This window comes from Chiloscyllium plagiosum, unplaced genomic scaffold (assembly GCF_037043375.1).
Source record: "Chiloscyllium plagiosum isolate Xiang-an unplaced genomic scaffold, Cpla_swu_hap1 HiC_scaffold_45, whole genome shotgun sequence".
NCBI lineage: Eukaryota > Metazoa > Chordata > Chondrichthyes > Orectolobiformes > Hemiscylliidae > Chiloscyllium > Chiloscyllium plagiosum.
The window spans coordinates 14,635,911-14,649,031 of NW_028270183.1; the positions used below are offsets into that span (position 1 = coordinate 14,635,911).

Consider the following 13,121-nt stretch of genomic DNA (forward strand, 5'->3'; position numbering starts at 1 on the left):
CAAAACTTTTCTAGGACTCTCTGAACACCGGATTAATGCCAGGCTGGAGGATTGCAAATGTGACACCGTTACATAAGAAAGGGGCAAAGGATAACTCTGAAAGTTGCAAACCTGCCAGCTTGACATCAGTCACAGGAAAATTTATGGAAGCCATAATGTGGGATAAGATAAATATTTAGAGAAAAATACTAGACAATCAACATGGCTTTGTCAAGGGCTGACCAAATGGATTAAGTTCTTTTAGGTGATGCAGGCAATAAATGAGGGTAGTGTTGTGGATGTTATATATTTGGATTTCCAGAAAGCATTTGATATGGTGCCACATGACAGGTTCATTAGCAAATTAGATTCTTTTGGGATTGATGGGTCCTTGACAGCATGGATTAGGAATTGACTTCAAGATAGAAAACAAAGGGTAGGCACAGATGAGCATTTCTCAAATTGAAGACGTCTTGAAAGTGCTGTTCCTTTGGGATTGGTATTGGAACCCTTTTTCTGATGTGTATAAATGATTTGGAAATGTGTGTTGAGAGCAAAATCTCTAAATTAACAGGTGATACAGAGCTAGAAAGAATAGTGAATTGTGAGGGTGATGCTGATCAACTTCAGAAAACATTGACAAGTTGTCCAAATGGGTGGATACCTGGCAGAGAAATGTGAATTAATGCATTATGGTAGAAGAAAAATGGAGCGACAAGACAGGCTCAATGGTACAACTTTGATGGGTGTACATGGGCAGAGGGATTGCAGGGTTCACATAGTTCTCTGATCATACAAGTTGAAAAAGTTGTTAGAAGGCTTGAAGGATACTTATAAGTAAAGGGCTAAACAAAAAGCAAGGAATTGCTCCTAAACCTCTCCAAATTATTAATAGTCAGGCCTTAATTCGAATATTGTGTCCAGTTCCGGGCACCTTATTTAAGGAAGAACGTTAAATCCTAGGAGAGAATGCAAAGGAGATTTATGAGAATAATACCAGGAATAAGGGATTTTAGATTGTAAGGAAAGGTTAGTGAGATTGGGCTTCTTCTACTTGGAGCAGAGAAGATTAAGAGGTGACCTCATTGAAGTGTTCAAAATTATGATGGGGTAAAGAAGAATATTCTGCATCCACTGATTGGTGTACCAGTAACTTGGAGTCACAGTTTCAAGATTATCAGCAAGAGAGCTAGGAGTGAGATGAGAAACTTTTTGACTCAGAGAATTGTTAGGATTTGGAATGCACTGCCTGTGATAGTGGTCGAGGCGGATTCCATCGGAGATTTCAAAACAGAGCTAGATACATATTTGAAAGTGATGACTTTAGAAGGCTGTGGAGATAGGGCTGGAGAATGGGACGAGCTGGGTAACTCTTTCGGGAGCTGGTACAGACAAGATGGGACGAATGACCTCTATACTGTAAAATTCCATGATTCTGTCTCCGTGATGACAAGGTGAGGGGAGTTTTTGTACCTTGGGGTAGCTCATTGTCAATGTCATTCCAGGTTGGAATTAATGCCTTCTGTATTTTTCTTCCCCTTTTCCTGTCTACAGGTCAGTAATAAACTACAGAATTCACAGAATCCAAATGCCCTCATAGCTCTACGACTGGATTTCATTCGAATTATCTGCAGCCATGAACACTACATCACGCTAAATCTCCCATGCAGCACCCTGTCTCCTCCTGCATCCCCATCCCCTTCAGTCTCTTCAGCCACCTCCCAGGTAAGCCTCCTCCATTGATAGACTTAAGTAGTGTGGCACCAATAAGAAGTTCAAATGCAAATTTAAGGTAAATGGAAGAAGAACCACATTCTGAGCAAGAATTTATTTTACCCTGCAAATTATCATGATTAGGGATGCACTGGCTGGCAGGATGACCAAAGCTGATTCAGTAATAATTTTCAAGAAGACCTTGAATAAATCGATAAGGGAAAAAAATACAGAGCTATGGGGAAAGAGCAGTGGCGTTTGGGATTAATGGACATGTCTTTCAAAGGGAAAGCACAAGAAGTCAACACCTCCTGTGTTATATATTCCATTGTCTTCACTGTAACAAACAGAGTTTCTCTTTAGCTTCTTTCAGGTATAATTTGGGAAGGGGTTATAATTAGTTGTTTTGACGCTACCAGAAGATAGAGATCTAGCTGAAAGACTGTGTAAATGACATTTAGAAATCCATCAGTAGTTTAAGCTTTTCTTTTTACTGTAGTTGAAGCTGGTGAGTTAATTAAAAAAGAGAACTGATTTCCTTGAAATTTTCAAAGGCATTTTTGTTTTTTTTTCTTTTCTCCCCTTCTCTGCTGTCAATGTGTTCACTGATGTCTTTCTGTGCTGTTGAAAGTTCAGGTTCCAGAGACTTCACAAAAGAGCACCCATTTTCAAACTGTGTATAACCGTTCCAGTAATAGCTACCTTCCTCCCCCCTTGCTCCCATTTAACTGCGACTCCAGGCATTGCATTTGGGCAGGTTCTTTGGTTGACCCTGTCCTTTCCTGCTGGCCATAGCTGTAGTTTTGAGAAGGGGTCACTGAGTAGCTTCAACAAGAGGAACACTGGCTGCTTTATCTTCATTTTTACCCAGGGCCAATTGCTTAGCTGAAGTCAGCAAACCCAGTACAATGAAGTGCACCTTATACCTTCGGTGTAGATGTCTTGATCTTCACTGAGCTTGCTTAATGTCTAAGCTATTGCATCTTTGAGATCACTGATGTAATTATTATCCGTACTGAGCAGTTGTGAAGATCCTATCCTAAAAGTAGTACAGACTATAAGTTCCTTTGGAGCAGATTAATCTGTGGTTGATCCTTGGTTTGAAGTCTCAAATATGTTGCATGTGAGCTATGTGTCCTTCACTTCTAAGGGACACTTGTCAGCAATAGTCATTGAGCACAACAGTTTCAACTTTCAGAAACTACACTGTCAACTCTTCCTGATGGGCATGAGTGTACAAGGTGAGTTAGACATTTTGGTCCAATTGGTAAAAATAGCAAGTGGATGTTGTTGGCTGTTTTTTGTAATGTGGCTGGCTGAACTCTTGAGAGCCAGGTGATTTGCACATCTTATTAATCAACTAGGCATAAATTGTTAGATGAATTAAGACATAATTTTTTAAAAATTATAAATTAATCATTATTGGAATGGTGCTAAATAGGGACTAAATGCTTTTCTATAAAAATACATGGAGGTAGAATTCTTATGTGAGAACATGTTTCATGAACTATATTTGACTTGCTCTTGACTGGGATTCTACTTCATTCTGCAGAGTTCAGGATTCTCCACACTACAGGATCAGAAGATAGCCAACATGTTTGAGATGTCCGTGCCTTTTCGACAACAGCACTTTCTCGTGGGATTACTGCTGACTGAACTAGCCTTGATCCTAGAACCTGATGTTGAAGGGTAAAAGCTACTCATTCTCACTGATTAAACAGAGTGAAGGCAATGATATTTATGTGGAGTTAAACATTCAGACAGATATCCCTTTTAGAGCACTGGTGTATTAGTGTCAATGTAGAGACCAATAAACTGGCCTAGAAACTGATTCCAAATTACTATCTAGAAACCTCTGTGAACGTAGACTAGGAATATGGCATGGCTTTGATAGCCCCCGAATTGCTGCTGGTTCTCAAGGATCATACTGGGAGCTCTAGTTTGTTGAGTACAACACTAGACAATCCTTAATACCTGCTGTAGCTTTGAGTAGAACTATCAAAAAGAGATGAAAAGATTGAGGAAGGAGCATGCTTGAGCCGCTCCAGCCGCTGAGTGAAAAGAAGTGAAATCAGTGGTTTACTGACCCATCAGGGGATGCAGATTTTCCTTTTCCTAATTTCCGATCCTGTATTGTACTGTTTTAGCAATTTTGACTGTAAATTTGCACCAGTGTACTGCCTTAAAACTTCTCCCAGCAAGTCCCACAGTACTTCACTTACAAGTCTTGCTGTATACCTTAAAGCTATCCTACAGTCAAGCCTTATTTAAAAGAAAAACATATCATTGATAGATGTGGGATTTACCATGTGCAAATTAACAGCTGTTTGCTTGGCTGTTAAATTAAAACTGCATTTCAAAGTAATTAGAGTCTTGGAGATGTACAGCATGGAAACAGATCCTTCAGTCCAACTCATCCATGCAGACCAGATATCCTAAACTAATCTAGTCCCATTGTTGTATGTGAAGCCTTTGGGACATCCAGGGATGTAAGAAAGCAGTAACTAAATGTAAACTTTCCAGCATCACTAAATGTGATGATATTGTATCAAATGAACAAAGGTCTGCTCTCACATTCAGTGCCACAAAGAATGTGTAGCTGCAACATTGTGTGCCACCAATTGCATTTGGCTATAATGTGTGGGAAATGGCATGTTGTGGCTTACTGCTACCCACCAGAACCTGATAACCCCTTACAGATAAGAACACGTGTCTCTGTTGGATACTATTGACACATTAGTTTTACAGGCATAACAACATACAATGCACAATGTAATTGCAACTGTGAGGTATTTGTCGTGGTTCAAACAGAGGTAGTATGACAATGGCAATATCCACTATTTGTGACAACACTAGCAGGCCATTGGCAGGTTCGGTGTTGCAGTCTGTGGATTGGTTAACCTGTATGTGTGTGTATACACTTTATTTTTCCAGATTGTTCTTTCTGCATAAAAAAGCAATCGGTGCAGTCCATAACCTAATGTGCAGCCACGATGCAGACCCTCGGTATGCTGATTGCGAGGTGAAAGCCCATGTTGCAAAGCTGTATTTACCATTAATCGGCATTGTCATGGACACCCTGCCACAGCTGTATGACTTTGCAGGTAGGAAAGGACTTTACAGGGTCTGTTGGGGGCACAACATCATGAAGGATCAGGGTTAACAGCATTTTAGAGAGTGGTGTGTTTGAGGACAAGAGTGTTCTGTGGATTTGATCTTCTCTCCAGTTCAGTGAAGACATGAGTCTTGGCATAAAAAGCTAAGTGCCAGAATATTAGCTTGCATTTATCTAACTACTTGAATGTAGGATAACATCTTTTAACTGACTTCACAGAAGGAATCTCTACCAAACTTTGAAACCAAGGTAAAGAACTAGTCAAAGAGAGAGGTTTTAATCAGTGTATTCAAGGAGGAGAGAAGCAGAGGGAGTTAAAGTCTGAGCAGTTGAAAACATGGAGACCACTGATGGATGGAAGAACATCATGAATGTGCAAAAGACCCAAAGTAGTAACATACAGAAAGTTTTGTTGGTAGCGGGGCTGGAAGAGATTATGAAGGTAGAAAGGAGCAAGGCCATAAAAGAATTTGATATTTATCTATGGATAAATCTGAGAATAAGAAATCTTATCAGGGCAAGGATGTGAGGATCAGGGAAATTAGGTGGAAAACTAAAGGATTTCAGCCTTTAGAAACCTGAATGGGGGGTAAAAAATGAGGGATGGAGGCTGAGTTAAAAACCAATAGGATTATAATAAGTGAAGAAAAGGTTTGTGTGTTTTGAGCAGTGTCTGTAAGTGGTGATTACTGTCCTTCCATGTTATATCCTGACAAACTGACAATGATTGACTTAAGGTCTGCATAAGTTTCTAAAGCAAATCCCTCTCCCCCACAGAAAATGGTAACCAGAAGGGCCGGCTCACTGCCTCAGCAATGGATGAAATGGACGCTGAGAACAGCAGCATGATCAGTCAGACAATTGCCATGGCAATTGCAGGATCGCCTGTACCTCACCCAAATAGAAGCTCCCCGTTCCAGCTTCCAGTTATGGTAGGACATTGATACGTATTGTTGGAGCAGCTGGATGAGTTTTTAAAAATTTCTTTCTGTACAATGAACTGGTTAAACATACTTAAGTCAAGAACTTTCAGAAGTTGATTGGGGGCAGATGTTCGCAGTTGAAGGGACGGCTGGGAAATGGGAAGCCTTCAAAAGTGAGATATCGCGAGTCCAGAGAGAGTATGTTCATATCAGGGTGAAGAGCAAGACTGGTAGGTGTAGGGAATGCTGGATTACAAGAGAAATTGAGGTTTTGGTTAAGAAAAAGAAGGAAACATATGTCAGGTATAGACAGCAGAGATCAAGTGAACCTCTAGAAGAGTTTAAGGGCAGTAGGAGTATGCTTAAGAGGGAAAGCAGGAGGGCTAAAAGGTTTATGAGATAGCTTTGGCAGATAGGGTTAAGAAGAATCAAAAGGCATTTTATAAATACATGTAAGGACAAAAGGATAACTTGTCAGAGAATAGGACACTTTAAAGATGAGCAAGGAACAGCAGGAGATAGAAAAACGAAATGAGTATTTTGCATCAGTATATACTGTGGAGAAGGACATGTAAGATAGAGAGCATGGGGAAATAAATAGTGACTCTAGAAAAATGTCCACGTTACAGAGGAGGAGATGCTGGACGTCTTAAAACGCACAAAGATGGATAAATCCCTGAGACCTGATCAGATGTACCCTAGAACTCTGTGGGAACCGAAGGAAGTGATTGCGGAACCCTTGCTGAGATATTTGTATTAGCGATAGCCATAGGTGAGGTGACGCAAGACTGGAGGTTGGCTAATGTAGTGCCACTAAGGTGGTAAGGAAAAGCCAGGGAACAATAAACCGGTGAACCTGACATTAGTTGTTGGAGGGAATCCTGAGGGACAGGATTTACATGTATTTGGAAAGGCAAGAACTGATCAGGGATAGTCCATATGGCTTTGTGCGTTGGGAAATCGTTTCTCATTAACTTGATTGAGTTTTTTAAGGACGTAACAAAGAGGATTGATGAGAGCAGAGCAGTGGACGTGATCTATATGCAGATCAGTAAGGTGTTTGACAAGGTTCCTCATGGTAGACTGGTTAGCAAAGTTAGAGCTCATGGAATACAGGGAGAACTAGCTACTGGCTCAAAGGTACAATGCAGAGGGTGGTGGTGTAGGGTTGTTTTTCAGTCTGGAGACCTGTGACTAGCAATGTCCCAAAAGGATCAGTGCTGGATCCACTGCTTTGTCATTTATAAAAATTATTTGAATGTGAACATAGAATGTATGGTTAGTCAGTTTACAGATGACACCAAAATCGGAGATGTATTGGACATTGAAAAAGGTCACTTCAGGGTACAACGGGATCTTGATCAGATGGGCCGAGGAGTGACAGATGGAGTTTCATTTAGATAAATACGAGTTGATGCATTTTGGAAAGACAAATCAGGGCAAGACTTATATGGTAAGGTCCTGGGGAGTATTACTGAAAGAAGAGACCTTTGAATGCAAGATCATAGTTCCTTGAAAGTGAAGACATAGGTAGATAGGATAGTGAAAAAGGCATTTGTTATGCTTGCCTTTATTGGTCACAGCATCGAATATAGGAGTTGGGAGATTATGTAGAATCTGTACAGAAAATTGATTAGGCCACTTTTGGAATACTGCATGCAATTCTGGTCTCCCTGCTATAGGAAGAATGTTGTGAACCTTGAAAGGGTTCAGAAACTATTTACAAGGATGTTGCCAGGGTTGGAGAGTTTGTGCTATAGGGAGAGACTGAATAGGTGGGGACTGTTTTCCCTGGAGCATTGGGGACTGTGGGGTGACCTTATAGAGATTTATAAAATCATGAGGGGCATGGATAGGGTGAATAGCAAAGGTCTTTTCCCCACAGTGGTGGAGACCAAAACTAGAAAGCATAGGTTTACGGTGAGAAGGGAAAGATATAAAAGGGACCTGAGGGGCAACTGTTTCACACAGAGGGTGGTGCGTGTATGGAATGAGCTGTCAGAGGAAGTGATGGAGTTTGATACAATTACAGCATTTAAAAAGCATCTGGATGGGTATATGAATGGGAAGGGGTTTAGGGGAATATGGGCCAAATGCTGGCAAATTTAGGATATCTGGTCACCATGGATGAGTTGGACCGAACAGTCTGTATCCATGCTGTACAACTCTATGACTCTGCTGGGCAGCCTCTTTGAGAGTCAAGTACTTGGTGTTTCTCAGACAGATTGACCATTCCAGATTGTAATCATAGTTAAATTGATATCACTGTCCATCCCGACATTTGTCGATGTCCTTGTCCCAGTACATTTATCCATTATGCATTTGGAATCAAAATCTGTATTGCAAATTCATACTGAGGATTGGGTCTCTCAAAGATTCTTGTGATGTTTTCTGATAGGCAGAAAACATCGCAAGAATCTGGGACAGATCTAATCCTCAGTGTGAATTTTGCAAAACCATAGCTATACTGAATTTGATTCCAAATTCTGACAGGCGGAAAACATTAGACCTCCTAAAAATACTTCCTTCTTTTAACTCCCTGATCTATAAGCTAGCAAATCATTTGTCCACTTGCTGTAATAGTGTAATTGTAAATGTTCTCTTTGGTTGCACTATAAAAATTAATGCTGAAGTTGGGGGGAAAAAAAATTTTGAACCAGTTCATCAATTTGGTTCCAGGTGATTGATGCATAAAATGCAAAGGCAGCTGAGTTCAACACTTAGAATCAGTTGACAGACGTTTAAATTATCTAATGGGATGTTGGGAGGAATTTCAGTTTTGTTTCAGGTTGACATGCGATTGCATGATTTTACTCCTCCTGATTTGTGGTGTTCTTTCTCCTCCATTTTAATGAAGGTAGGTAATTGGAAATCCACTTGGGCATTGTACAGTAGAAATGTCCAAATTATGGTATCAATCTGATGTATAAGCGTAGCACAGGCAGAATATTAGCTTACCACTGCTCCATATAAAATGAAATTGTTTTAGCTAATTTTTGCTTGTGGTCAGGTAAGAGGAATTATTTTAAGTGGCAGCATTTCCTATTTTAGCCAAACTCCCTGATCTCCAGTGATAAACAAGGGGCATTTGATGAAGGCATGCAGAATTCTGAGGGCCGTGGGCAGTAGAGATAAGCTGAAATGTTTCCTCTTGCTAGTGGGGTCAGTAGCCAGGGGGTACAGCTTTAAGGTGAGATTTCCCGGGAAGAAAAATTCACCCACAAGATTGTGGGTATCTGGATCCCACTTCCTGAGAAGGTGGTAGTTGCGGGGGCAGGGGGTGGGGGAGCGGGCAGTCGTCAACACACTTAAGAGTCATTTAGCCGAGCATTTTAAAAACTATAACGTAAGACTACAGGCCAAATGTTGGAAAATGGTGTTAGAAGTGGACGTTTGATGACTGATGCTGACGTACTGGCCTAAAGGGCCTCCTTCCATGTTGTAAAAACTCTATGATTCTATGATACTAAATTACTAGGCTTTCTAAAAGCAATCATATCGTTTACCCAACTGCATACAGTACTACTGAACTCTTAGATGTAATAGATGCTGAAGTTGGGTGACCTGTAATGTAAGTTTCTCTGCTTTTGTAGTCCAGCCGACAGTATTCCACCCTGTCAGCCGAATCAAGTCGCATCCTTCTCATCTGTTTCCTCTGGGTCCTGAAGAATGCGGATGAAGATATCCTACAGAAATGGTTCACTGACCTGTCAGTGTTCCAGTTAAACAGACTGTTGGACTTGATGTATCTCTGCATCTCCTGCTTTGAGTATAAAGTAAGCATGCGGAACAGTGGATATATGTGATGTGTGAGTGGGTATCTGTGGCTGCAGTTCAATTTCAGAATTTGCCAAATTCTGATTTATAGTGTATTAAGACAGTGTATTTCCATATATTATCCCCATTTCACCCTGACCAAACCCTCACCTCTTGTCTTCTTCCTGCTTCCTCCTACCACCACTATCCCAAAGTGGGACCCAACAGACAGCACTCCCACATCCCTGCAAAGACCCCTTCTGATCTCATCAAAAAGCCTCAATGTTCCTGCCAATTGTGGCTGTAGGCTGTCTTTGCACCCCCACCCCCCCCGGATCCCTACTCCTGGCACCTGGCAGAAGGTGTTCCCTCGCAATTCGATTCATGTCAGTACTGACATTAGTGAATCTATCAACAGCAAACAGGCGAGACAACCATTCTGTTTGGAGGAACAGCTCCTCACCATTTATTTCCATTCTGTTTACAGGAGTAACTTCTTTCTTTCATAAATGCATTCTCCCAGATAATTTAGGGACTTTGAGGTGAATCTGCCTGAGATTCCTTCGTGTGTTTTGAATGTTGATCAGGATAACCTGTGGCTCTGGTGCCTTTGTTTCCTCTAGACCCTAGGCTTAGGATCATTGTCTCATCATTACCTACTCGTGTTCCTCTCCATAGCTTGTCCATTTTCCTCCTTGCTATGTTTTACAGTAAATGTTTCTTAATGAAATATTTGAGCTTTGAGTTATCCTTTTACTTTATGGTCTGGGGGGAGCCTCCGAGTTGGATCTGGCGTGAGACATGTTTGTCATTCGATTAAGATTTAGCTCTGTTTTCCAAACATGTGACCATAAAATTCCATTGAAATAGAATTTAAAATTGTGCAGATTGTAAGCAACCAGTTTGCTATAAGATTTAGTATGTTGTGTCTGTCCAATTGCATTCATAGGTAGGATTACTTTATGGGAGAATTATTATTGGTGTGCTGATAGGCTGATGTAGTAAGAAAACACAATTCCCTGTCTACTTGTCTCTTGCCACAGAAGATGTGCCTGCATTTCTGCAAATAACACAAGGCAAGTTGCCACAAAGCACAATCTCAGCAAGTTCCTTAAATTAATGTCTCTGGTGTGTTGATTTCAGGGTAAGAAATCTTTTGAGCGGATTAACAGCCTGACATTTAAGAAATCCCAGGATATGAAAGCACGACTGGAAGAGGCCATACTTGGCACTGTAGGAGCTCGGCAAGAGATGGTGCGTCGGAGCCGTGGTAAGAAAGCTCAGTTTAAATTCTCTGCATTAAAATGCATTTTGAGCATTCACTCATTGCCTTTGTTTGCATGTGGCAGATTAGTGATTTTATGCCAGACCATTGTTTTATTGGAACTTCAAACCAATTCACCACCTCTTTTAAGCCAATTCTGACTGCAGTAATGTGCCACAGGCATTAGCTGCTATTCTGTGCCATACTTAAGTGGCTATTGTTCACATGAAACCGGGATTGAGTGATCTTCACTCAGTGCCTGCATCCCTCCCCTCCAAGTAAAAGTAACTGGTAGCCATGGAGCACACCAACGGATTTTCCCTTCTGTACCACAGATGCACTGAGACTAACTGCAGAACCCAGGTGAGAGGGATTATCCTTCAACCTCCAAAATTGCTTACCTCTTCAACAAGTTAACCATCCGAGTCACTGGGGCGGAGGCAGAGAAATTGACAGTACGTTAATGTCAAATGTATGCCAATCAGTGCACGTTCCCACTCACTCATTTCTTTCTCATTTTCTGGCTAAATGAAGCTAGGGTGTACTGTTCTATCTCTTTATTCTGACCTTTATTGGAATGCCAGTCACTGGTTACTCGCTTGATGTTCGCACTCTAATGTCACATCCCTGAAAATATGGGACAGCCTGTAAGTGAGATCTCCAATTAGTATATAAGATACTATTCAAAAGTCAAATATCAGTACTTTCTGCCGTGTCAGCAATTTATCAAACTCCAGCTCTCGTCTCCATTCTGTGGTGCAGGTCAAAAAGAGCAGAATTGCTTAACCGATTCTGTGACCCTGTTTTTGGCGCACAGTTTTGAACAGCAGTTCAATTCGTAGCCCCTTGTTTCAATCTTGTTTCACATTCTCCCGAGCCTGCGTGGTTTTCCTCCAGGTACTCTAATTTCCTCCCACAGTTGGAAGGTATCTTAGTCATTATTGAACCAAATACATGATTCAGGTGAGTTAACCCATTTGAATGTATTTTAAATTAATATGTTCACCCTTTTCTTTGGTTTAAGTACAGAGACAGTTGATCAAAATCAAATATTTTCCAATCTGTTGTAGAGAGGAGCCCATATGGAAACCAAGAAAATGTTCGCTGGCGAAAGAATATCACTCACTGGAAGCAGAATGCTGATAAAGTAGACAAGTATGTGAAATCTCCTGCAGAATGGGAATATTGTACGTTCTCTCAATCCCCACACCTCCCCTCGATTATCAGTTGGATTACAACCAAGCATAGTCTTTCTTAGAACAAAGAGGTTTCACCATACAGGAGATTTACAAATGAAAGCTTAAAGGTATGACTGTATTATCCAAAGCTCTGGTTAGACTGCACCCGTAATATTGCGTTTTCTTTGGATGCCCCATCTCTGGAAGGATACAGTGCCTGAGAAAGTTTAACGTAAACCTGGAGTGAAGAGTCTACGTTATGATGATAGTGGGTATACTAGGTTATTATTGGTGGAGAAGCAGATTTGAGATGAACTGATTTTTAATGTCACAAAGGGAATGCATCTTGGCTTCAGTACGGGAAAATAGAAGAAGGGCATAAACTTATAATGCTGTGTTTTATGACTCCCAACTTCGTGGCCTTCAACATTCTGTTGACGAGAATACATCTGCACGCCATCATCTTGCTCAATCACTCCCTTATCCCTACCTGTGATATATTGGCACCTACTCGCTCCTAACCAATTCGTTTCTCATTACGATCCCCATCTTTGCTTACTCAGGTTTTACAGATGCTGAGTTGATCAGTTGCTCGATTAACTTAGCACTCAAATCTGGTGACCATAGTCCTCGCTCCCCATACCGAAACCTCCCCCAGCTCAGATACCTCTTTGAAAACAAGAATAAGCTCACCTTCCTTATTTCAGTATTAACCATCTCCATAAGTTCCTCCATCCTGCTGCAGGCATTAATGAATTGCTTTTTCAAGCCAGTTGAAGCCGTCCAATCAGCTGTCTCTGTTGTTTCTGCGCCTACTTCGCTTTGCTCAAGATGCAGAGTTAATGAGAGTGTTTAAAAGGAAAATAGATATTTTGAAGTGATAGATTTTAAAGGATGTGAAGAAAACCACAAAGACTTACGGATAGAAAGAGCTTTTGTGGCTAACAGGCTGCTGGACGATGAATAAAATAGATTTCTCCTGTTCTCTTGTTGCATGTATTCCAGCCGGCAGATTTGCTTATATATCTATTTGAGTGGGATACACAGGCTGATGCTTTTCAGTCTCTCTCTCTTTTTTTCTGTCTCCACAGGACAAAGGCTGAATTAGAGCATGATACCCTCGTGGATGGGAATCTGGTTACTGAAGCTAACCTCATAGTTTTGGATGTACTTGAAATTATTGTTCAGGTAAA

At 41.0% G+C, this 13,121-nt stretch overlaps 1 protein-coding gene across 8 annotated transcripts in view; it reads left to right on the top strand.

The window, feature by feature from the left end:
- Positions 1-13,121, top strand: part of LOC122552212 (dedicator of cytokinesis protein 7-like) — a 176,945-nt gene that overhangs the window by 125,931 nt on the left and 37,893 nt on the right. For all 8 annotated transcript variants that reach the window (XM_043694840.2, XM_043694839.2, XM_043694834.2 and 5 more), the window contains 8 exons: positions 1,534-1,704; positions 3,245-3,381; positions 4,627-4,796; positions 5,585-5,739; positions 9,324-9,506; positions 10,630-10,756; positions 11,821-11,905; positions 13,020-13,116. In XM_043694840.2, coding sequence (XP_043550775.2) covers positions 1,534-1,704; positions 3,245-3,381; positions 4,627-4,796; positions 5,585-5,739; positions 9,324-9,506; positions 10,630-10,756; positions 11,821-11,905; positions 13,020-13,116 — 1,125 coding nt within the window. The remainder of the gene's footprint in view (positions 1-1,533; positions 1,705-3,244; positions 3,382-4,626; positions 4,797-5,584; positions 5,740-9,323; positions 9,507-10,629; positions 10,757-11,820; positions 11,906-13,019; positions 13,117-13,121) is intronic.